Below are 24,810 nucleotides of genomic sequence, written 5' to 3'. Positions count from 1 at the left end.
TGGTGCCGAGTCTCACAGAAGAAGTAGCCATGGGTGAGTGTCTATCAGTAACTATACTGTACAGCTACACAGGTGTACAGGTATGGAGGACCAAGTCTGTCAAAATGAACAATAAATATATAGATAAATAAATCCCTGAGTGCAATGCACCAGCATTGGTATTCATCAGGAGAATCCATCATTCTCTTAACTGTCAGGAAGCATGGGATGGACTAAATTCACAGTATTGGTATTCTACTACCTCTTCACCACCTAAATCATCAAATCACATTTATTTTTAAAATCAGAGAAAATACACATACACGTATGTGAAACACAGAAAATAACTTCTGCCTCAGTCAACAGTTAATAATAAATCACAACAAAACTGTAATAACTTTAACAAAATAACTTGTAACAAACTAACTAATATAAAAACATATTGCCATACATAACAAATAAACGAAGAGAAAGGATGTCATATAAATGTAAAAAGCAATGTCTACCGAACTTGATCACTACTTGATCCACACCAAATCGCTACAAAGACATTAGTATAGAGTCAAGCTTCAAATCTGTAGCGAGGGTAATGGTGTTCCGGGTCGTTCACATGATTTCCGGGTCGTCCCACAGCCTCTGGAACTCTCCGATGAAGGGCTGGACCAGGTCCGGCTCCTCCGTGACCAGGATGTTCTCACTGTTTTTATGGATGCCCGCCGCGGTCCAGTTGAGGGAACCCATGATCAGACGGCGCCCGTCCACCACCACAAACTTGTGCACGCCGCTCTCGTCACACCTCACAATGATACCTGAAGGAGATGAGGAGGCCACACACACACACACACACAGAGGAGAATCATGTCAGGAGAATCATGTCAGGAGAATCACGTCAGGTGAATCATGTCAGGTGAATCATGTCAGGTGAATCATGTCAGGTGAATCATGTCAGGTGAATCATGTCAGGAGAATCATGTCAGGTCAGTCATGTCAGGAGAATCATGTCAGGTGAATCATGTCAGGTCTGTCAGGTCAGTCATGTCAGGTGAATCATGTCAGGAGAATCATGTCAGGTGAATCATGTCAGGTGAATCATGTCAGGTGAATCATGTCAGGTGAATCATGTCAGGAGAATCATGTCAGGTGATCATGTCAGGTGAATCATGTCAGGAGAATCATGTCAGGTGAATCATGTCAGGTGAATCATGTCAGGTGAATCATGTCAGGTGAATCATGTCAGGTGAACCACGGAGTGAACCAACTGTGTGACCGTGACCCTAACAGATTTGGAAAAGGTTAGTGGAGACAGGCCCTGCATAGTCAACCAGCATCCCCTTCTCCCCCCTCTCTCTCTCACACACATTTTAATTGACTGTTGTCAGGTTGCCAATTCAGTAGGGGATAGTGTATCTTTAATTAAGTTAAAAGTGGCAGGAGGAGGAAGAGGGAGAGAAAGAGAGAGTGAGGTATTCATATAACATCAACAGAAACCATCTCTGGTTTCTCTGGATTTCAGTGACTCAGAGGGCTTGTGCTGGCAAGTCCCCCTCAGGGCAGTTCTCGTCAGCTACCTATTCATCACCACGGGGGTACCAGGTGTACCAGGTGGTGGGTCCGCTGACGACTCTCTCTCTGTTTAGTACAGACAGAATGGAACAGACCTGATGAGCAAGAGAGTTCCCCTCATCAGCGTCCCTTCAAGGCGGCATATAAATAAGCAGCACAGGCGTTATATTTAGCTGACTAGACGGGGGGAGCTCAGGGTGCTGTTTGACATACGTGACAGCAGCTGGTGAAACCGGGAATAAGTCGCCAACCGACTTGGCGACCGTTCAGACTTTTTTATTCAGAAAAATGTAAATAAATGTCAGCGTTATTGAAAATCTCACTAGTCAAGCCAAAACACTGCAATGCAATGGATTCAGTGAGTAATCCCCACTACTACCTAGTTAGGTAGTGGGGATTACTCACCGAATAGGTAGTGGTAGTAGTTAGGTAGTGGGGATTACTGCGTTGTAATGTTTTGGCTTGACTAGCGAGTGTGTCATTGACATTTTGATTGGTTGGTCGACTTGTTCCCGGTTTCACCAGCTGCTGTCACATATTAGGAGAGGGCAACAGGTTACTGTGGCTTTATGGAAACATCTGTTTGTTATCTGTATCAGCCCGTAAACTCCCTACTGGGTGATCCCTTCATTCTGCAGGTAAACGATTCCTCCCCTCCCCTCCACTCCACTCCACTCCACTCCACTCCCCTCCCCTCCCCTCCCCTCTCCTCCACTCCACTCCACTCCCCTCTCCTCTCCTCTCCTCTCCTCTCCTCCCCTCCACTCCCCTCTCCATGCCTCCGTCTCAAACTGTATTGGAGTAAAAGGTCAGCAGGGAAGAATCTTGAACCTTAAACCTTAAACTTAAACCCTAAACCTAGGGCCTTTTCAGCCGCAGCCCCGTCCCTCTGGAACGCCCTCCCCAACCACAACAGACAGACAGGCCAACACCCTCCCAACATTTAAACAACAGGCCCTCAAAACCCACATCTTCAAGCTCGCCTTCACCAGTTAACCCTCTCCCCCCCCCCTCCCCTTCCCATATGTCCCCAGCACTACCTTAATTAGGCCCCTATACTTTCTTTTATTTATTTTTTGTTTCTTTTTATTATTACTACTCAATCTTTTCAGTTTGTAAAGCGTCTTTGAGTGTCTAGAAAAGCGCTATATAAGTATAATGTATTATTATTATTATTATTATTATTCTCTTCTATTGCACTTGGAGAAGGAGGACTCAGCCTGTGGAGTTCGCTACCGTGCGTACCTGCCCTACGGAGGGTCCCTATCTTGGAGCCAGTGATGAGTGTGTAGGCCATATCGGTGAGGATACGGATGGCGACGCCCCTGTTATGTAGCATTAGCAAGGCACGGCTAAGCTGTGAGTTGGTGAAGGCAAACACACACAGGTCCAAGGAGGCGGTAGCAGACAGGATGTGGCCCAGGAGGCGAGAGAAGGAAGTCTCCAGACCATGTGGCAGTGGACAGGTGCACGGTATGGGCCTAGGGGGGGAAACAGTGAAAGAGGGGGAGGAGGGGGGGGGGTTAGGTTAAAATAGCACTGTGGAGGACTTGTCAACAAATGTAATTTGTTGTAAATGTAAATACACTTCATATAGCCTAGATGGATTATTACTTGATTAATACCTATATTAGCCACTCGCTCAAGACGTGGCATGTAGCAAAGACTCCATAAGCAAGGTTCTTCTCAACACAATTAGACACTGATATTGTGGGCACTGACATAGTGTAATTGAACGGAAAGGTGGAACAAAGTGTTGGTTACATTGAAGGAGTGAAGAGGTGTTCTACGCATCCGGTCCATGAAGGGAAGAACAACACCTCTTTCAGGGGCCCTCTGGAGCCACGCCTGAGCCAGAAGCCACGCCTGAGCCAAAAGCGACTGAAGCGACGGACGAGCCAGCACAGGCATTCACTGAAGGTAAAGCCCAGGCCCACCTGCAGGCCCACCCGCAGGCCCACGGTGGTAACTGTCCGCACCAATGACATCTAGAAAGGACGGAGGAGGAGGGGGGGGAGAGAGGGGGAGAGAGAGAGAGAGAGAGAGAGAGAGAGAGAGAGAGAGAGAGAGAGAGAGAGAGAGAGAGAGAGAGAGAGAGAGAGAGAGAGAAAAGGACATGTTGATGAGAGTTCAGGATGAATGTTCCTCTAAAAACCATTAATCTATCTTCTGTTTCAGTATCTATCTCTATATTTTGATTTGTAAAAATGCATTGTATTGAGACGTTGTGATAATGTCCTTTGAATAAAACTTGACATTATGGTAGATTGTTGTCTGAGTTGTGGACTTTTTTTTAACAGTTTGCAATCAAGCCAAAACAAAACATGTAGGTGTCTTCTCAGCACGAGTCAACCTAGCACAAAAAAGGACAACTGAACATTTCAGCTAACTGACACGGAGAACAGTGATGAGCGCTAGCTGACACAGTGATGAGCGCTAGCATACAGAAAAATGAACCACGAGGTTAGCTAAATTAAAGTCTCTAAAACGCTCATAACACCAATATTTTTGATACAACATGACAGAATTTATGTGCACTCATCCTTAAATGCATGTACAACTTATCATGTGCACTCAAATTAAAGTTATGATAGGTAGATTATCTAAGTTACATTGCACTGCTGTAGACACGTACCTCTCTCCGTCTCATAGAATCTTCTACTACACTGTTCACGATGTAAGTTTGACTTGATGCACTAGGAATGAGATCTGAGGAATTCTGGAATATTTTTGTCTTGTGGTTCCCCAGCACCAAGAGGTCAACATCGTACCTCTCAAACCATGTGTTGATGCATAATGTTGCAGGCTCATAATACTTTAACCACAATGCCACCTTGAGGATAAGTTTTGAATTACCTGTTGATGTGATCAGTCAGTTGGTCAAACATTCCTGTTCCCCAATTACAGTATGATGCAAGTACAAGTAGTATATTAAACCTACATGTCATTGTGGAATGGAATGCTACTGCATGATTGTGGTAACCCACTTGGCTATCTCTTTCCTTGCAGTTTATTGTCCCTGCCATTCGCACACACTACCAATGCAAGATCATTGCAGTACCGAAACTAAATGGGAGACGTCACTGTTATCGGGTAAATATATCTAATTTAATGGTTTTGTGCCAATTCATGAAGGCTGGTAATTACACATTTTTCACTCCCTGAACAAGGGTGTTGTGTTTAACATTGGTTACAAAGTTACGTGCTTATTCACACTCTCCTCTCTACCTCCCATTTTACTTGTTCAGTATGAGCCAATCATTGAGAACGTTGACCTGATCCACCACATGCTGCTCTATGGCTGCCCATCATCTGTGACCAAGACTGACGAGTACACGTGCTATGAGCCTGAAAGAATCGAGGAGTGTTGGACAGTGGCGACACTGTGGGGAATTGGAGGAGGGGTGAGACTGCCCCCTTCTTGGGATGCTGGGTACAAACGCATGTGCGCACATGCTACATTCATATTTATAGAACTGGATGAGTAAGGTTTTTGACCAGGGAAAAGTGATACATTAGTTTCTGCATCTTCTCCATCCCTAGGTGTTTGAGCTTCCGGAAAATACCGGTATTTCCATCGGAGGAGATCATGACACCACCTTCTACAGGCTGGAAATACACTACAACAATGTCAAACAGGAAGCGCGTAACATTTCAGTCAAATCATGAAGCATGAACAGATGAGCTATATTGCAGACCAAGAAGTTGCTGATGCTTCAAGGAAGTGCCGGTTAACGCTTGGACCTCTGTGGTAGTTAGAAGTTAAAATTGCATGCTGTAGTGACTACATTATGGGTTCATGTTCTCCTCTTACTGTTGGTTGTGTAGTGGGAGGGAACCAGTTCTGGCACTAGGGGCAGAGGGGAGGATTATTAACGTTGCAACTTCCTGTTTAGACACAACAGTTTTGGTGATCTATTTTCTGGTCCTGTACTGAGAGTACAAGTTGTTATTTTGATTAAACAGTTATCATTACGTTGCCTACGTCTTTCCTTTTTCCTCCGGCACTACACTGGTGACCCCGACGTGGATTTTTGTTAACGTAATTGTGTACAAAAACCAGCGAACGAACATTACAATCCTGCAAAATGTCCGGGCGAGGAAGACGTTCAAACCAGCGGCAGCCATCACCATCCCCTGTCAGGGTAACGCGTGGTGCGCACACTCCCACTCTCAAGCTACCAGAGTTCTGGGACTCAACGCCTGCTGCATGGTTTGCTATTGTAGAGGCACATTTCAACAAAAGTGACATCGATGACGACGACGACCGGTACAACCATGCTGTGGCAATGTTGGGCAGCTCCACCGCAGCTCGAGTGGTAGGTTTTTTGTCTGCTCCCCCGACGACGAACAAATATGAGCGCCTCAAGGCCCTGCTTCTAGAGACATTTGAACTGTCCACTGCGGAGAGGGTGCGTCGCCTATTTGCCATGTCGGACTTGGGTGACGAGAGGCCTTCTGCGCGCATGGAGAGGATGCTAAACCTGCTCGGTACAGAAGACCCCATGATCCTCTTCACAGAGCTGTTCATGCGCACATTGCCAGCTCAAGTTAGGATGGCGCTGGCCAACACCGCCATCATGGAGCCCCGCGCCCTGGCCAGGGAGGCGGACCGGTTCGTCTTGGCCATGCCTCAACGGTCCCCCGACCTGCTCGCTCCCGCGGCCGCCCCGCCACCCGACCGTCGCAGGAGAGCGAAGGATGACGCCAGACCTTCTGGCCAGCAGGGTAACGCTGCGGGCCATTGTTTCTACCACGCCACTTTTGGCGCCAAGGCCAAACGGTGCCGCTCACCCTGCACCTTCGGACCGACGGGAAACGGCGGGGCCGGCACTCAGTAGTGGCCCTGAGCGCTGGCGTCACCAACAGGCTGCTCTTCATACAAGACACCGCCTCTGGTCGCAGTTTCCTTTGTGACACAGGTGCCCAGTGGAGCATCATTCCGGCAGAGAGATCGGATGTGGCGAAGGAGGAGCGTGGTCCGCAGTTGGCAGGCGCGGACGGCACACCTATCTGCTCTTATGGCACTAGGGCGGTGGACGTGTGCTTCGGAGGGCAATGCTTTTCGTGGGATTTTGTCATAGCGGCTGTCACATTTCCCCTCCTTGGTGCGGATTTTCTGTGCGCCCACAACCTGTTGGTGGACGTGGGGAACAGGCGCCTGGTCAACTCACAGACTTTCGCTTCCTTCGCCTGTACGCAGGGGGAGGCGGTCTACAGCGGGTGGTCCAATACGCTCGCCGAAAGTGACCAGTACCTTCGGCTGCTCGCCGAATTCCCCGACCTTACCAAGCCCACCTTCTCCGCGCCCACGGTGAAACACGGAGTGGAGCACCACATCGAGACCGAGGGGCCTCCCCTCCACGCCAGGGCCAGGCGCCTCAACCCGGAGAAGCTGGCCATCGCCAGGGCGGAGTTTGCGCATATGGAGCAGGTGGGCATCGTTCGGCGCTCGAGCAGCCCCTGGGCGTCTCCCCTGCACATCGTCCCTAAGTCAGACGGCGGGTGGCGCCCATGTGGGGACTACCGCCGCCTCAACGACGCGTCCAAGCCTGACCGCTACCCGGTCCCACATGTCCAGGACTTTTCAGCGAACCTGGCAGGCAAACGCTTCTTCTCCAAAGTGGACCTGGTACGGGGGTACCATCAGGTGCCGGTGCACCCCGAGGACGTCCCTAAGACGGCCGTAATCACGCCATTTGGACTCTTCGAGTTTCTGCGGATGCCGTTCGGCCTGAAGAACGCGGCGCAGACCTTCCAACGCCTCATGCACTCGGTGCTCCGGGACCTACCATTCCTCTTCGTCTACTTGGATGACATCCTCGTCGCAAGCACCACGGAGGAGGAGCACCTGTCCCACCTCCGGGCCCTTTTCACACGGCTCAGCCAACATGGGCTGATTGTCAATCCGGCGAAGTGTGAGTTCGGACGGAACACCATCGACTTTCTCGGGCACCGGGTCTCCGCAGAGGGGGTGACCCCCCTCCCCTCGAAGGTGGAAGCTGTCGCTGCTTTCCCGCGCCCCAGCACAATCAGCGAGCTCAAGGGGTTCATCGGGATGGTAACCTTCTACTATCGCTTCCTCCACCACATCGCTCACATCCTGCGGCCTCTGTACGATGCCCAGAAGGGCAAGACTCTGAAGCAGCCGGTGGACTGGACGGCGGAGCGTGTCAAAGCCTTTCAGGACACCAAGGCGGCCCTGGCCCGCGCTGCCATGTTGGCCCACCCCTCGCCCTCGGCACCCACTGCTCTCACCACGGACGCCTCTGACTTTGCTGTGGGAGCGGTGTACGAACAGTGGGTTGGGGACGCCTGGCAGCCTCTTGCATTCTTCAGCCGCCAGCTGTCTCCCAGAGAGCAAAGGTACAGCACATTCGACAGGGAGCTCCTCGGGCTGTGGCTTGCTGTCAGACACTTCCGTTTTTTACTGGAGGGCCGCGAGTTTACGGCCTACGTGGACCACAAGCCACTCACGCACGCCATGTCCAAGGTGGCGGAGCCGTGGTCCGACCGCCAACAGCGCCAGCTCGCCTACATATCCGAGTTCACCACAGACATCCAGCACGTTGCTGGGAAGTCCAACCAGGTCGCGGATTGTCTCTCCAGGGCGGTGGTTGGTGCGGTCCAACTGGGTTTGGACTACGCGCGCATGGCTGCAGACCAGGCCGCCGACCCCGCCGTCCAGGCTCTCAAGTTGTCGGACACAGGACTGCGCCTAGAAGAGGTGGTTTTCGGTGACGCAGGGGCCACGCTCCTGTGCGACGTCTCCATGGGTCAGCCACGACCGGTGGTCCCCGCCAACTGGAGGCACCCCGCCTTCGAGGCGATACACGGCTTGTCTCACCCTGGTAGGAAACCGTCCTCACGGCTGGTGTCAGAGAAATTCGTCTGGCATGGGCTCAAGAGGGATGTGAGGGCCTGGGTAGACACGTGCATCGCCTGCCAGCGCGCCAAGGTGCATCGACACGTCAAGGCCCCCCTGGAGCAGTTCTCTGTGCCTGAGCGGAGGTTCGATCATGTAAACGTGGACCTGGTAGGGCCGCTGCCCCCCTCGCACGGATACACCTATCTCTTTACCATGGTGGACAGGACGACTCGCTGGCCGGAGGCAGTTCCGCTCTCCTCAACGACAGCCCCCGACCTGGCCCGGGCGTTCATCGCGGTGTGGGTCTCCCGCTACGGCACCCCGGCTGATCTCTCCTCTGACCGTGGCTCACAGTTTACTTCAGAGCTGTGGGCAGCGGTGGCGGAGAATCTGGGGGTCAAGCTCCACCGCACAACCGCCTATCACCCGCAGGCGAACGGGCTCTGTGAGCGTTTCCATCGATCCATGAAGGCCGCCCTTCGAGCCAGCCTCACGGACAGCAACTGGCTTGACAAGCTGCCGTGGGTCATGCTGGGGCTCAGGACAGCGCCTAAGGAGGACCTCCAGTCGTCGTCCGCTGAGCTGGTGTTTGGACAGCCGCTGCGGGTCCCCGGTGACTTCATTCCCAAGTCAACGGAGCCCTGGTCCGCCGCCGCTCAGCGCGCCTCCCTGCTGGACAGCGCCAGGACCTTCGTCCCGGTCCCGACTACGCAGCATGGTGTCCCTACTTCGAGGGTGCCCCCGGAGCTGCACTCAGCGAGGTTCGTTTTCATTCGTCATGATGGCCACAGGACTCCACTACGTCCTCCTTATGACGGGCCTTTCCGTGTCATCGAGGCCGGAGCCAAGAACTTCATGGTTGACATGGGGGGTAGGCCTGAGTGTGTGTCCGTTGATCGCCTCAAACCGGCCCACTTGGACCTTGAACTGCCCCTGGACTTGGCCCTGCCACCGCGCAGAGGCCGGCCTCCAGTCCTACCTCCCCTGCCGCGCCCTGGCCATTCCCCCCTCCGACCCCGACAACCCCCCGCAGCTCGCGAGCCCCCGGTCGTCACTGCCCCCCGTCCTTCCCTGCAGGAGGACGTGATGGGCGATGTCACACCTCCTCCCGCACCTCCTGACTTTACCTACGATCGTAGGGGCCGGGCCATACGCCCTCCTCGCCGTGAGGATTTCCAATATTGAGGTGAACACTGGGGGGGCTGGTGTAGTGACTACATTATGGGTTCATGTTCTCCTCTTACTGTTGGTTGTGTAGTGGGAGGGAACCAGTTCTGGCACTAGGGGCAGAGGGGAGGATTATTAACGTTGCAACTTCCTGTTTAGACACAACAGTTTTGGTGATCTATTTTCTGGTCCTGTACTGAGAGTACAAGTTGTTATTTTGATTAAACAGTTATCATTACGTTGCCTACGTCTTTCCTTTTTCCTCCGGCACTACAATGCAGTATTTAGCTCTGGCTGTGTCCATCAACCTGGCTACTGTCACCCCCTACAGGCCGGAGGGACAACTCGGGGATGAGGATGTACTACACTGCCCAGCTCAGGCAGCATGACGTGGGTTCCTTAACTTTAGGCATTGCGGTGCTTCCCACATGGGGCTACGCCATCCCACCCCACACCTCAGCCTTCCACAGCTACGGCATGTGTAACACCTCACACTTTTCAGAGGTACGCATAGATGCCATGAAAAGAGGTGAGACTATTGGCTACAAAATTCATTGGAGAAACAGAGATGGGATCCAGCATGGTGTCTTAACAGAAAGGGAAGTTTGACATGGATCCAGTTTAAGATATGCCCTCATTCCTCTTCCTGTCACTGACTCTCCTCCCTCACCAGTTCCTGGCTGACCCTATGCCTGACCTCCAGGTGTTTGCTATGTTCCTACACACTCACTTGGCCGGGAGGAAGGTGCGAGTCGGCCATTTCAGGTGAGGGGGAAGGCTCCCATTGGAGGGCTGATCCCAGAATTAGTCATGACTAACCTCAGTCCCTGGCTAATGGTAAATTGACTGCACGTATATGCCTTATTCCAAAGCGCTTTACAATGGCCTCTCATTCACCCATTCACACACACATTCACACACCAATAGCGGCAAGCTACCATGCAAGGTGCCGGCCTGCTCATTGGGAGAAATGTGGGGTTCAGTGTCTTGCCCAACGACACCTCGACATGAGGGGATCGAACCGCTGACTTTGCGATCATTAGATGCCGACTCTACCTCCTGAGCCACAGCCGCCCCATTATTGCACATTTGCCAGGAATACGGACTGGCTTTACTAGGAGTGAAATCTTTTTGTCATATTCAGATGTCGGCGAATTGCACTACTGCCATGCGTAGCTCTGAATTAGAAACGTGTGGTGCGTAAACGTGAGGTAAAGCCAATGGCTATGTGACCGGCAGTTTCTCCCGGTCCTTCTAAGTGTTGAGCACCATCTAGTGGTTAGAAGTTATACTGGGTTAACTGGAGTAGCTGTGTCTTTCTAACACTTTGAGCTCTTGGTTGTTTTACCATGAACAGGGGCGGAGAGGAACTTGACGTACTGGGCTTTGATGACGACTACGACTTTGAGTATCAGCAGGGTAACCACCTTGGGAACATTAAGACAATTAAACCAGTAAGTATTCCTTTGAATATTGTTGTAATCCACTGCCCTCATTTTTTAAAATGTTATCATTGTTATTACTTGCATGTACTCTATATGATGAGTGGACCAATGTGTAGTGTTTGTGGTCTGTTGATGTCAATTATTGGTTGTGGAGTTACTTCTAAAGCGAAAACAATTCTCTCCCACTGCAGGGTGATGAGCTTATGGTGGAGTGCACCTATAATACTGTTGATCGCACAGGACCAACAAAGGTTGGTGTACTGTATACACTGTTAGTGGGGAAAAAGGGTTACAAAATGGTTCTTGGACTGTCCCTGTGGAAGAACCCTTTTGGTTTCTCAGTAGAACCTTTTTACTTACAAACCTGTTACACTCTTGTGCTGGTATTATGTTGCTACTCCATAACTTCTCATGTCTCAGTTAAAAATAGATTTTAATTTGATGGCTTCATGTATTTACATTGAATAAGATAGATTAGATTCAACTTTATTGTCTTTGCAGAGCTCAAGTAACGAAGTCAACAACATCTACGTATGTCTAATGTTTTCCTCTCAGATGGCATTCGCGACCACTGATGAGATGTGCCGTGCTTATGTCTTGTACTACCCAAAAATGGGCATCGACGAGTGCTGGAGCCACCCAAACATACCCTACCTGGCAGACATTTTGGGCAAGGAGGAAAAACAGTAAGAGGAAGTCACAAGGTCACAGTTTCAAAACCTCAGGGCAGATTTCCACTGTTCGGCTGAAACTACAGTATATGTACTGTAGGTCGGTTGTTTCCACCATGACTGTTGAATCCTGTTATGCACTGTGTCTTTGAACCCTGCAGATTGATCCAGGAGATTATGACCCAATCTTGGGACGAGGAGGCCATTTTACGTCATGAGGCCACAATGAAGGATATCCCTCAAATCGAATTCATCCGAGACCTGCATGTAAGCGTCTCTGAAACATCACAGGCCATGTCCCTATACTCTTCTCTTCCAAGACTGTTCTCCATCATGACCATTTAATGTGATGACAATGTTAGTATAATCAAAACTGATTTATCTGCTAGTGTGTTCCACCTCACATGAACTACGAAGGCCCCAGAGGATCAATAGTAACATTATATCCTTACACTATGCTTTCAGAAGAAAGGACACACACACGTCAGTCATCTCACCCTTCTCCCACATGCTTTGCCAGTTCTGGCTAACAGTGTCTTTTAAATCTATTTCTTCTACTTTGCTCCTTCTATACAGAGTAACTTCTCACTGCATTATGAGGGAATGATCCAGAACATGAAAGTGATCCCATCAGAGCCTTGCAGGAGTGATCTGGTTACATCATCGCCCACGGTAGCCCCCAAAATAACAGCGCCCTCAAAAGGAGCCCCTGGCTTGTGGCCCTCAAAAGGAGCCCCTGGCTTGTGGCCCTCAAAAGGAGCTCCTGGCTTGTGGCCCTCAAAAGGAGCTCCTGGCTTGTGGCCCTCAAAAGGAGCTCCTGGCTTGTGGCCCTCAAAAGGAGCCCCTGGCTTGTGGCCCTCAAAAGGAGCTCCTGGCTTGTGGCCCTCAAAAGGAGCTCCTGGCTTGTGGCCCTCAAGAAAAGGAGCTCCTGGCTTGTGGCCCTCAAGAAAAGGAGTTCCTGGCTTGTGATCTGGAAATTTCCACTGCTGCTGGTCTTGATGGCTGTTCTTCAGTGAATGTTGGCTTGAAAGACATTTTAGGGCAAATTACATTTGTATCAAGTAATTATTTTTGTTCGGGGGAAGAAAAAGTAATTTTTTACATCTGATTTTGATTAAAATCCCTTCAACTTTACTGGGTTTGAGCTTTTGTCTTTTTCCATTGAATGGAATTCAATAGATTGTGTCTAACGGTTCAGTCACACATGTTTATTAGGCATGGCCCAGCAGAAGCCAAACATATGAACAACATGTTTACAGACACAACCCAGTCCTAAAGAGCTAACCGAATCCTTATATGGGAATTATAAAAGTCAAGTTGTTTGATGTCAGTCTATCACGAGCAGAGGAACTGATACTTTAGCAGAACCTGTGTGTGTGTGTGTGTGTGTGTGTGTGTACTCTGCACTGTAGACCTAATAGGACTCTGAGGACTCAGAGAGGATGAAATGGTGAGAGAAGTTAGTCAGACTCAGTATTTTAAAGCACTTTGAGCTGCAACGTTTGCAGGAAAAGTGCTATACAAATAAAAGTTATTATTATTATTTTGTCTTTATAAGTGTGCTATACAAATAAAGGAGGAATTATGTATAGGAAAAGTGCTATACAAATAAAGGTTATTAAAGGTTGTTATTAAATATAGAAATGTATTTATTTAGTTACATTACTGTGTATTCATTAATTTTTTTATTCATACACATTTATTTATCTATATATTTATTGTTAATTTTGACAGACTTGGTCCTCCATATACAGGTAGATAGGTACAAGTAGTATTTTCATGTGTTGTTTAGCACAGTGGCTGCCAATGTTGCTGTACTTCAACACCTTTACCTCTCCTCTGGCGCCCTCTACCGCCACACCTGAAGGACTGCAGCATCAATGAGTGATGAGATGAACAGATAGGTGAAGCGAGCATCGACGGAGCAGATCTGATAGACTGTAGTAATGATGCTTGTAATTTTGGGAACATTATTCCAGATCCAGTCCGCATATTCATATAGCCAATGTGCGGATGTAATAATCAGGGTTCCTACAAGTTTCAACAAGTCAAAGACCTTCAAGACCTTTTTAGACATTTTTTAGACCTCTGAACAGAATAGACACCTATGATAGCTTTTTGTCATCCTGCCTTAGCTTCGTTCGCCAATAATTTCTCCCGGGAGCAGCTAATTGGCATTTCTTTGGTTCCAGCTTGATTAATTTCCATGTAAATAGATGTGGTCGGACTGATTTCCTTGCAGGACAAGGTAATCAAATTTTTTAGATCTAGCACCTCATTTTTTTAGACCTAATAACTGAAACTTGAGACCTTTTTAGGCCTTGTGATTCGGATTGCTGGATTTTAGACTTTAAGGCTTTTTAAGTCCAGCGCGGGAACCCTAAATAATCCAGTTCCATGTTTTTGAAATGACAGTTAGTTGCAGGACAAAACCTAGAACGATGGCATCCTTTCAGAACTGTTCACCTCAGTTCTTAACAGTCAGTCTAGTCAACAGTCAGACAACATTGAGACAACAGTAAGTCAGACAACAGTAACAGTCAGACGAGTCAGATAACAGTCAGTCACCAGTCAGGAACACAGACAGAGAGAGGACAAAGTGTACACGGCTTTAATGCTCAAATCAGGCTTACATGATACAAGTATACAAGAAAATTAAACCATGATCGCATCAAAGACACATCGTTCAGCCCCCACCCCCCTCCCCCCGCATATTAATCCATTAGAATGATCAGTATTCATGATTATCTACTCATCAACCAGTCAATGTTAGTAGCAGTGAGAGAGAAAGAGAAAGAGAGAGAGAGAGAGAGGGAGAGGGAGAGAGAGAGAGCGACTGTCTACCACAGAGGGAGGAACAATTCTACTCTGCACTGATGGCACTTTAAACTGATGCGTGCGCGCACACACACACATACGTACACACACACACACGCACACGCACACATGTACACACACACGCACAGACGCACACACATACACTAAAACACACAAACAATCCCTCGGTCCCTCTCCCTCTGTCCCTCTCCCCTATGTGGCTAACTCGTTAAGAGGGGCATTCCTAAACATTGACACACAACTGTGAAGCGGCCCCAGACAAAGCCCCACCCCGCCCCGCCCCTCCCCTGCCCCCACCCCTCTGTCATGGCACTGGGTACAAAGTGAAAGTACAGAGTTATCTTTTTTTAAACAAACCCTAACCGAGTGAATCCTCTAGTCTGGGAGCATCCCACACCAACGACATTGCAGTCACACGCCTCCGGACCCTCTCAGCGGACCCTCTAAGTGTTCAGCATGCAGCGAGCCGAGTCCGATCGTACAGTGATCGGAGGATGCCCGACGGAACCGTGGACGGGCGTGGCATGCATTTACGGGTCGGACACTAACTCCGGACCCCCGTGTGGCCGTGGACCCCCAAACACCGCACACGTTTCCCCCGGCGACGTCGAACGCGGCGTTGCGGATATGGAGTGAGGGCTCCACCCCTTAAAAAAGACTTAAAACTGCAATGCGATTGGCATAGAACGCGCCCCGTAAAGTCAAGTTAGTTTAAACATGGCATAGGCATCAACATCATCGTCGTCATCATCATCGTCTTCGTCAGTTGGGTCGTCATGGCGTGTCCGTAAGCGCCGTCCTCTCACACGGAGAGGGCCGTGACGCTCTGCTTCCCGATAGGCCAAAGAGGAAGCTGTGGCGTCCAATCAGAGAAGGCCTGGCGTAGTCCAATGAGGTGGCTGACGAGCATAAGGCAAGCTCAGAATCCTCCAGCTCCAGGGTCCCGCAATGCACAGGGACTAAGGTCACAAAGGTCATCCCCAAGACCCTCGTCATGTCAGGGGTCCTAGGTCAAGACCCTCATCATGTCAGGGGTCCTAGGTCAAGACCCTCATCATGTCAGGGGTCGTAGGTGAAGATTACAAAGTTACATTTTACTAAAATTGTTGACTCTTGATCCCAAAAGATGACGTTATTCTGTGGCTGTAGAGTCACTATCAGTTAAACATCAGAGTGTGTGTGTGTGTGTGTGTGTGTGTGTGTGTGTGAGTGTGTGTGTGTGTGTGTGAGTACACTTGTGTGTCAGAGAAATTGTGTGTGTGTGTGTGTGTGTGCGTGTGTGTGCATGACGGTAAGAGTTTATAAGGTCCATTTGACACCGAGAGTGCGGTCCATAGAGGTTGGTCCATACTCCTAGCTCCTATCGACCGCAACCTCTCAGCTAACCGTTCTTCCTCTAACACGTCCACACCTGAGAGAGAGAGAGAGAGAGAGAGAGAGAGAGAGAGAGAGAGAGAGAGAGAGAGAGTGAGGTAGAGAGAAGGAGGGAGAGAGGGAAAAAGTTGAAAGTACAAGCCCATCTCTACTTTGAGTCACTCTGGATTATAGGGCTGTCCACTACATGCCTGACTATAAATACACGTTCAGGCGATCAGGACCCCATCGGATGACGGGGTCAGTGAGCGACAGACACGGATGTGTTGGCTTGGTAACGGACAGTTTGACAGGTTGCTATGCCTACCTTGACGGTGCTGTCCACCGCCCCGGAGAAGAGGCGCCCCCTGCTGACGGCTAACGCTGTTACACTGCCCTGGTGTCTCAGCAGCGTCTGGGTACAGATCATGTTGTCCATGCTCCACACCTAGAACACACACACACACACACACACACACACACACACACACAGAGAGAGACACACAGAGAGAGACACACACACACACAGTTAACATTTCCGACACAAGAGTGACACATACAAACTGACTCAGAGTATCAGTGTACCCCCCCCCCCCCCCCACCTCTACTACTGGCTGCACTCAGAACTTCAATTTTAGGCAATTTAACTTTTGCACTACTGCTTGTTTACACACCTCATATGTGTTACATTGGTCTCTAATTCTACTTACGTATATGTAACATACCACAAGACCTATCGCCCTTGTTCAACTGTACACGTCATATTGATATTCATCTCATGTACTGTATATTCACTTCATTCATTCTTATATTGATTTATTTATTAAGGTTCCCACACCTTCCGAAATATCAAATTCAAGCACCTTTCAAGGACTTTCAAGACTCAATTCCCTCAAATTCAAGGACCCAACACGGCATATTTTGAGACGAGCTAAGTAAAAAGATTTTTTTAACATTTTTCTTATTTTTTTGGAGAGAGAGAGGGGAATTCAAGCACTTTCAAGTCTATTTTCTAAAACTTTTAAGACCTTGATTACTTTTTCTCAAATTCACAAACTTTCAAGGATTTCAAGGACCCGTGGGAAACCTGTTTATACTCACTGTAATACCTTACACCAGGGGTCGGCAATAGGCGGCACGTGGGCCATTGCTGGCCCATCACCAATAATATTTGGCCCAGCAGATTATTTTGAGAATCCACTTATTTTTATATTTTTTCCAATATCGGACCGACATTCCCACATATAGCGGCTATACTGTCCGAATAGAGAATCTACCACCACCTAAAGAATGCTTATTGTACTTTTACCATGTTGAGAGTGAATGACACAGGGACAGACAATCAGGCAGCGAGGTGCACCGTCTCGTGGTGCCGCTTAATATTATAGTCTTTGCAAGCAGCCACAACTTCATTACAGATAAGACACATCGGCTTTGCATTAATGAAACCAGGTAGGATGAACGCATAGTTCTCTGTCCATTCCGCTTTAAATGCCCTGTTTTCACCGTCAACCTACCTCTTTAGACCTTTGGATGACACTTTTCTTTTTCTCTTGCTAGCGAGCAGGTTAAATGTGTAGCTAACTTCTCACTCAAGTAGGGTACAATATCGCCAATCCAATTATAATGTGACGTTGTACGTCTGGGAGGAGCGGGGAATAATGATCAGAATAAAAGTATGTTAAACAATTATTCGAATAAGTTAGGCTCCGCTACATCGTCAGTCCACACATTTATTATTCAAAAATATGGAAAGGGAAAAAAACCTCCTCGTTTACAGTTAAGTTTATTACGCCAGCTATACGGCTTGTTTACAGTTATCTTGATCAATTCTCTGCATCTCCCACAAATGCATGTCTTATAAGGCGGTCCGTCGCGGAGTTCCAGTAACATTTGTGACGATCGGATGATCAAAATGACTTTTCTTTTGAAACACGGAACTACGTTTCAATTTGAGAATCACAACACAAACTCGTTAGTCAAGCCAGAATAGCAACGCAATGGATTGGGTGAGTAATCCCCACTGCTACCTAGTTAACTAGAACACTACTTCACATTGTTAGCAGGCTCACAAAACAAGCTGTGTTAGTTGACTAGCGATGTGTCATTGATTTACAACAACGCGGAAATGTATTCACATTTTTCGAAAGAAAAGTCAAAGCATTCGAACGTGTCACATTTCATTTTTTAACAATCAATTACCGTATTTTCCGCACTATAAGGCGCACCGGATTATAAGGCGCACCTTCAATGAATGGCCTATTTTAGAACTGTTTTCATATACAGGGCGCACCGGATTATAAGGCGCACCGGATTATAAGGCGCATAGAATAGATACTGCAGTCAAACGTTTGACTGGGGTTGCGTTACGCCCAAGCTCCACCTACTGCGTTGCGTCACCTCTCCATCGGTGTTGTGTCAACTTCCCGTTGTCCAAGCTCCACCTGAGCGTTGTCACCGTCAACGTTCTACCTGCTCCACTGTCAAAAATATATATTTTTCCACCTCAAGTATCAGCCGTTCGTCATCAATTTTTGCAACAAGCGTCAAGGACCTGCGGTGATTCACAGCTGACTCGCGTGAATAGCAATTCGCAATAGCTGCAACCACGAGATATAGAGTAGTTAGCTACAAGCATTTTCAATCTGCTATTATCTCTATTAGTGGATTAACCGCTGTGGTGATTTAACAGCTGATAAAAATACATCAAGTAGACTACAAACAGAGCAAAACAACACCAGAAAACAACCAATAGGCTATACAATTATAACCAACAACCAATATGTGACAGCTCCTGGTGAAATGTGCAACGTACTTTTTCAGTTTTTACACATGCTTAAACTACAGATTGTAAGCTTTCAAATGATGTGTCATACATTCAAATCAGAGAAAGATTGAACACGACAGGCGTATTTGAATGTTGGTTCACCTCAAACACTGAATGGGAGAAAAGTGACTCTGACCAAACCACAACAAACGCTGCTAGCGGCTAACAGCTAACAAAACACATCGCTACGAAGGTCTAAACTGTATTTTAATAACATGACAACATACTGGGAGAACATCGACATGCTAAAAACACATAACTACACATAACTAGATGAACACACAGTTCTTGCTTTTGAACACGAGCTAAAACGAAACTATGTTTACAAGGTCAACCCTCCCTTACCGGTAGCCTCCGGCAAACGAGAATAATGAATCCAATACACAAATGATAAGTGTTTAGTGATCGTTAAACTGTTGTTTATTATATCGAGTGGGTACTTTAAAACTTCAAGTTGAAAGCACCAAGAATCTCACTTTGTTCCCTCGGAAACTCTGTTTAGTCTTCTTTACTTGGGGTCTTGTGGTGTGGGACTGTGAGTAAGCACAGTATACCGGTGTTTACTGATTACCGTAATGCTGCAAGCGGTGCGGCTTTGTAGTTTACCAGTCGTACTGAAACATTTTGACAGAGCGCCTTGAGCGCCGTGTACAACCAGTATGGATCAACAAATTAACCAATTGATCCATATATAAGGCGCTCCGGGTTATAAGGCGCACTGTCGGTTTTTTTGAAAATTAAAGGCTTTTAAGTGCGCCTTATAGTGCGGAAAATACGGTACTTAAATTAGCCTTTGATTATATTTTGGCACGCCATCTGGTGGCTCAAAAAAAGATTGGCCCGAGGCCAAACCTAATTGCCGACCCCTGCCTTACACTAAGCCACCTGGTTAGAAATAGACGCCAAACTACATTTTGTTGTGTCTCTTGTACCCAGGGCAAGGACAATAAAGCTGAATCTAGTCTAATACACAGGTGTACACTCACAAACATGCACACACACACACACTCACCCTGAGGGAGCGGTCGTAGGAGGCGCTGAAGACTTTGGTCTGGTCGGGGGTGGAGATGACCGCCAGGGCGTACACAGTCCCTACGTGGCCGGTCAGAGTCCTCACCTGCTCCTTGGACTCAATGTCCCACACCTGAGGAGGAAGAGCAGCATCAACACCACCATCATCATCACCACCACCACCACCATCATCATCATCATCATCATTACCACCACCACCATCATCATCACCATCATCACCATCATTACCACCACACCATCATCATCATCATGATCATCATCATCACCATCACCACGACCATCATCACCACCACCACCACCACCCTCATCATCACCACCACCACCACCATCATCATCATCATCATCATCACCACAATCATCATCATCACAACCACCATCATCATCATCACCATCATCATCATCATCACCACCACCAACATCATCACCATCACCACGACCATCACCACCACCACCACCACCACCACCATCATCACCACCACCACCACCACCATCATCACCACCACCACAATCATCATCATCACAACCACCATCATCATCATCACAACCACCATCATCATCATCACCATCATCACCACCATCATCACCACCATCATCATCATCATCACCACCACCATCACCACCATCATAATCATCATCACCACCATCATCATCATCACCACCATCACCACCATCACCATCATCACCATCATCACCATCCTCATCCTCATCCTCCTCATCATCATCACCACCATCACCACCATCATCACCACCATCACCACCATCATCATCATCGTCGTCATCGTCGTCACCACGTGTGTGTCTGGGTGTGCGTGTCCCTTACGTGGATGAGGTTCTCGTAGGTGCCGCAGACGATGTGGTGGTTGGTGACAGCGATGGAGTAGACACTGCCCCCGGAGGTCTGGAGGACATGGACACACTCCAGAGAACGGATGTCCCAGATCTGACAACACACACACACACACACACACACACACACACACACACACACACACACACACACACACACACACAGTAGAGTAAAACAGAGAGTTAGTACCATATAGCTGGAGCTTCAGGCAAAGAGAAACAGTCCACACAATTGCAGACACACACACACACACACACACACTTATCAGTTTTAAAAAAGAATAAAAAAAGAAAGTAAAGCGGTGCACAGCTGCAAGTCATCAACTTCCATCGCCATGGTAACGGTGAGGTGTTCTAGTAGCTAGTTGTGGCTACACCAATCAGAGCGCTCCAACAGAACATGCCACAGCATGGGGCGGGGGGGGCTGTTATAAAGACACACATTTCATTTCTCTCTGCCTCTCTCTCTTCTCCTCATGCTGTCTCAGAGACAAGTCTCTCATTAACAATACCGGTGTCAGTCTCTCTCCACCCCCGCTCTCTCTCTCCTTCACTCTCCCTCACTCTCTCTCCCTCCCTCACTCTCCCTCTCTCTCCCTCCCTCTCTCTCCCTCCCTCCCTCTCTCTCCCTCCCTCTCCCTCCCTCTCCCTCCCTCTCTCTCCCTCCCTCTCCCTCTCTCTCTCCCTGTGAGATTTGTTTCTTCTTCCTCTCTTCCTTTCTCCCCGGGGTGTTCATTAGGCGCTCCAACTCCACCGAGGGCATTTATACTGCTGTCATCTCTCACACACAGACACAGACACACACACACAGAGGGGAACTCAAAGTCGAAGACACAAAGTTCTTGTTTCAATATTTGGAACAGTGTCCAATTACTGGGCAAATGGATCTCTTCCTTTTTCATTGTGGTCAAACACTGAACATCTCCACAGAGTGTGCGCGCACACACACACACACACACACACACACACACACACACACCTTGATGGTCTGGTAGGATCCGCTGTACAGGTGGTTCTGTGAGGCGACCAGTGCACGGACCCAGTGGTTCAGACCCGTCAACTCCTTCTTCAGCTTCAGCTCAGTACCCACGATGTCCCACACCTACACACACACACACACACACACACACACACACACACACACACACACACACACACACACACACACACACACAGGTGATGTCATTGAGTTGCAACATTGACAGAGAGAGAGAGAGAGAGAGAGAGAGAGAGAGAGAGAGAGTTGGGAAATAAAGGAAAGTCCCTTAGCATGGTGAGATCATCCCTCCCTCCCTCCCACTCTCCTTAGTTACCATGGTGATACATGGAGCACAGCCAGTATAGTATGTATTCTCTCTCTCCCTCCCTCCCTCCCTTCCGCCCTCATAAGCAGATACACTGTACCGAGGAACTCAGATTGTGACATGAACATGACGTCTGTGGCTGCGTTACTTCTCAATATCTCATTTCCAAAAACGCACAATCATCTACAATGACACAACAAATCAGACCACTTCCTCTCCTCTCTCTGCCCCGACATGACAGAGGACCAACACGTCCCAGACTGCAGGGGTTGGTTGTGTGGGTGTTGTGTAGTGCTGTGTGGGCAGGGCATTGTGGGTAGTGTAGTTCCCCGTACCTTGATGGCCTTGAGAGAGCCGCTGAAGAGCATGTTGTGGGAGGAGACGAGCGTGCACACGGGGTTGTCATGGGCGCGGATGGTGTTCACCTTCTGTAAGGTCTGGATGTCCCACACCTGCACGCACGCACACACACGCACGCACACACACACACACGTTGTTGGCGAGACTAAAGCAGCAGTGTTGTAGGACTCTAAGGTGTTGTTCCAGAGTGGATTTGCAGCCTCCTGAATCACTTACTATGATGGTGCAGTCAGCTGAGCCACTGTACAGCCTGTTCCTGCGGGGGGAGGAGGGGGTCAGTGAACACACACAAAGGCCCTGAAAACAGGAGGACTGTGTGTGTGTGTGTGTGTGTGTGTGTGTGTGTGTGTATGGACGTACCCCTGGATACACAGCGCCAGTACGATGCCATCGTGTCCCTCCAGAGTCTTCTGACACTTATAGGTGGTGCAGGTGTCCCACACCTAGCGGAGAGAAGCAATGAGAGTGAGTGTGTGTGTGTGTGTGTGTGTATCCCCATCCCTGTGGCTGAATGTGTGTGCATCCCTGTGGCTGAATGTGTGTGCGTGTATATGTGTAAACTTGTGTTTCAATGTGTTTGTATTAGGGGTGGGCATCGACGATCGATAATTGATCGATAATTGATCGATAAGGATCTTGGTCGATCACAAAATAAAACATTTGGTCGATCACAAAAAAAAAAAAAAATTTTTTTTTTTTTTTTGTGATCGACCAAATGTTTTATTTTGTGATCGACCAAGATCCTTATCGATCAATTATCGATCGTCGATGCCCACCCCTAGTTTGTATCCACAAGCCTGTGTCTGTTGTTTGTCTGCGTGGGTTTCTGTTTTGGATCTGCACGCCTGTGTGAATGTGTGTGTCGGCGTGCGTCGGCGTGCATGTGTGTGTGTGTAGTGGTGGTCTAGTGGATAGTGAGTTGGACTTGTGATCGGAAGGTTGCGAGTTCAAATCCCGCCTGAAGCCACACCACTACTAGTGTGCCCTTGAGTAAGGCACTTAGCCCTCAGTTACTCCAGGGGGAATGTCCCTGTAATTCGTAATTGTAAGTCGCTTTGGATAAAAGCGTCTGCTAAATGGCAAAATTATTTATTATTATTGTGTGTGTGTGTGTGTGTGTGTTGCTGTACCTTGATGGTCTTGTCGGAGGAGCCAGAGAAGAGCAGGTCTCCAGTAGAGTAGACACACAGACACCAGACCGGCCCCTGGTGGCCCACAAACGTCCCCTTACACTTAAAGATCTGCTGGGGGTCGTACGCTGCAGAGAGAGAGAGAGGGGGGGGGGGGGGGGTGATGAGCCAGGAGGAAAGGGAGGATGAATGTAAAAATAGAGAGAGGGGGGGGGAGGGGTGGAGGAGAGGAGAGGAGAAACTCACAGCCCAGGATGCCCATGTTGAGTCTGGCATTGATATGGGACAGCTCATCCTGCAGAGGGGAGAGAGGGGGGGGGAGGGGGGAGAGGAGGAGAGGGGGATGGAGGGGGGAGAGGAGAGATTGAGGGGAGGGGAGGGGAGGGGAAGGGGGGTAGATAGAGGAGGGAAAAGACTATGTTAAAATACATTTTATTTGTTTGGCTTCACTCACATAAAAAAGCAAACACACATACATACATGCATACACACACATAGATACACAAACACACACTCACGTTGAGCATGGAGGCGTCTCTACGGAACTCCATCAGGTCCTCGCTCAGCTTGCTCTGGTTCTCATCTAGCACATCTGGAACAGACACACACACACACACACACACACAAAGGTGAGTGACACACACACACAGACACATCCATCCATGCATCCATTCTCTCTCTCTCTCTCCGTGTCTGTCTCTCTCTCTCTCTCCTCGTACCAAACTTGAGCTCCAGGTTCTTCTCCAGCTGGTCTAGTTTCTCAGACAGCTTCCCCAGCATGGAGCGCAGGAAGGCGATGTCCTGGTCCTTCTGGGCCAGGGTCAGCTGCATCTCGTGGAAGCGGTCGTCCGTCTGCTGCAGGAACTCCTTCAGCCCCTCGAACTTACACACCTCCAGGTGGGTCTCATACGTGTCCTGGTTCCCTATGAACGTACAACTGGAGGAGGGAGGGGGGAGGGTTAATGTGTGTGAGGGGGAAGGGGGGAGACAGAGAGAGAGAGAGAGAGAGAGAGAGAGAGAGAGAGAGAGAGAAAGAGAGAGACAGACAGACAGAGAGAGAGAGACAGAGACAGAAAGAGAGAGACAGAGAGAGTGAGAGAAAGAGAGAGAGACAGGAGACATACACAGACAGAGAGAGAGAGCGACAGACAGAGAGAGAGAGAGACAGAAAGAGAGAAACAGACAGAGAGAGAGAGAGACAGAGACTGAGAGAGAGACAGAGAGAGAATGCTGTCTGATTCTCTACTAGTCCTGACCAGAGTGAGGGGTCCTACCCGTATTTGGAGTGGGGGCACTTGATGTGTTCACACTCTTTGAGGTGAGCCTCCAGGTTCATGGTGAGCAGGGGGGGGCAGGAGGGGTTGTTGGGACAGCGCACTGGACGGTAGTCACAGCTCACCTCGTGTTCCCTATGGGGGGGGGGGTTG

At 48.9% G+C, this 24,810-nt stretch overlaps 2 protein-coding genes across 2 annotated transcripts in view; both read right to left on the bottom strand.

Annotated features, from left to right (window-relative positions):
- Positions 1–585: 585 nt before the first annotated feature.
- On the bottom strand, positions 586–3,530 carry LOC308150660 (mitochondrial cardiolipin hydrolase-like; the record flags this gene model as incomplete). Its single annotated transcript, XM_080523466.1, has 3 exons — positions 586–788; positions 2,788–3,023; positions 3,307–3,530. 3 exons carry the CDS (start codon positions 3,528–3,530, stop codon positions 586–588), a joined length of 663 nt encoding a protein of 220 aa, XP_080379592.1.
- Positions 3,531–14,837: 11,307 nt separating this feature from the next.
- Positions 14,838–24,810, bottom strand: part of traf7 (TNF receptor-associated factor 7) — a 14,335-nt gene continuing 4,362 nt past the window's right edge. Inside the window, exons 8-20 of the mRNA XM_080524581.1 lie at positions 24,658–24,792; positions 24,103–24,320; positions 23,902–23,975; positions 23,630–23,678; positions 23,384–23,511; positions 22,614–22,696; positions 22,470–22,509; positions 22,229–22,345; positions 21,569–21,691; positions 20,564–20,683; positions 19,724–19,855; positions 16,213–16,332; positions 14,838–15,942 (exon numbers count right to left, since the gene is read on the bottom strand). Of these exons, the coding sequence (XP_080380707.1) occupies positions 15,928–15,942; positions 16,213–16,332; positions 19,724–19,855; positions 20,564–20,683; positions 21,569–21,691; positions 22,229–22,345; positions 22,470–22,509; positions 22,614–22,696; positions 23,384–23,511; positions 23,630–23,678; positions 23,902–23,975; positions 24,103–24,320; positions 24,658–24,792 (1,354 nt within the window). The 3' untranslated portion in view covers positions 14,838–15,927. The remainder of the gene's footprint in view (positions 15,943–16,212; positions 16,333–19,723; positions 19,856–20,563; positions 20,684–21,568; positions 21,692–22,228; positions 22,346–22,469; positions 22,510–22,613; positions 22,697–23,383; positions 23,512–23,629; positions 23,679–23,901; positions 23,976–24,102; positions 24,321–24,657; positions 24,793–24,810) is intronic.

This window comes from Nansenia antarctica, assembly GCF_963989245.1.
Source record: "Nansenia antarctica genome assembly, chromosome: 2".
Lineage (NCBI taxonomy): Eukaryota > Metazoa > Chordata > Actinopteri > Argentiniformes > Microstomatidae > Nansenia > Nansenia antarctica.
Note: the sequence above shows the minus strand (reverse complement) of the source record. Positions and strands in the feature narration are given on the sequence as shown.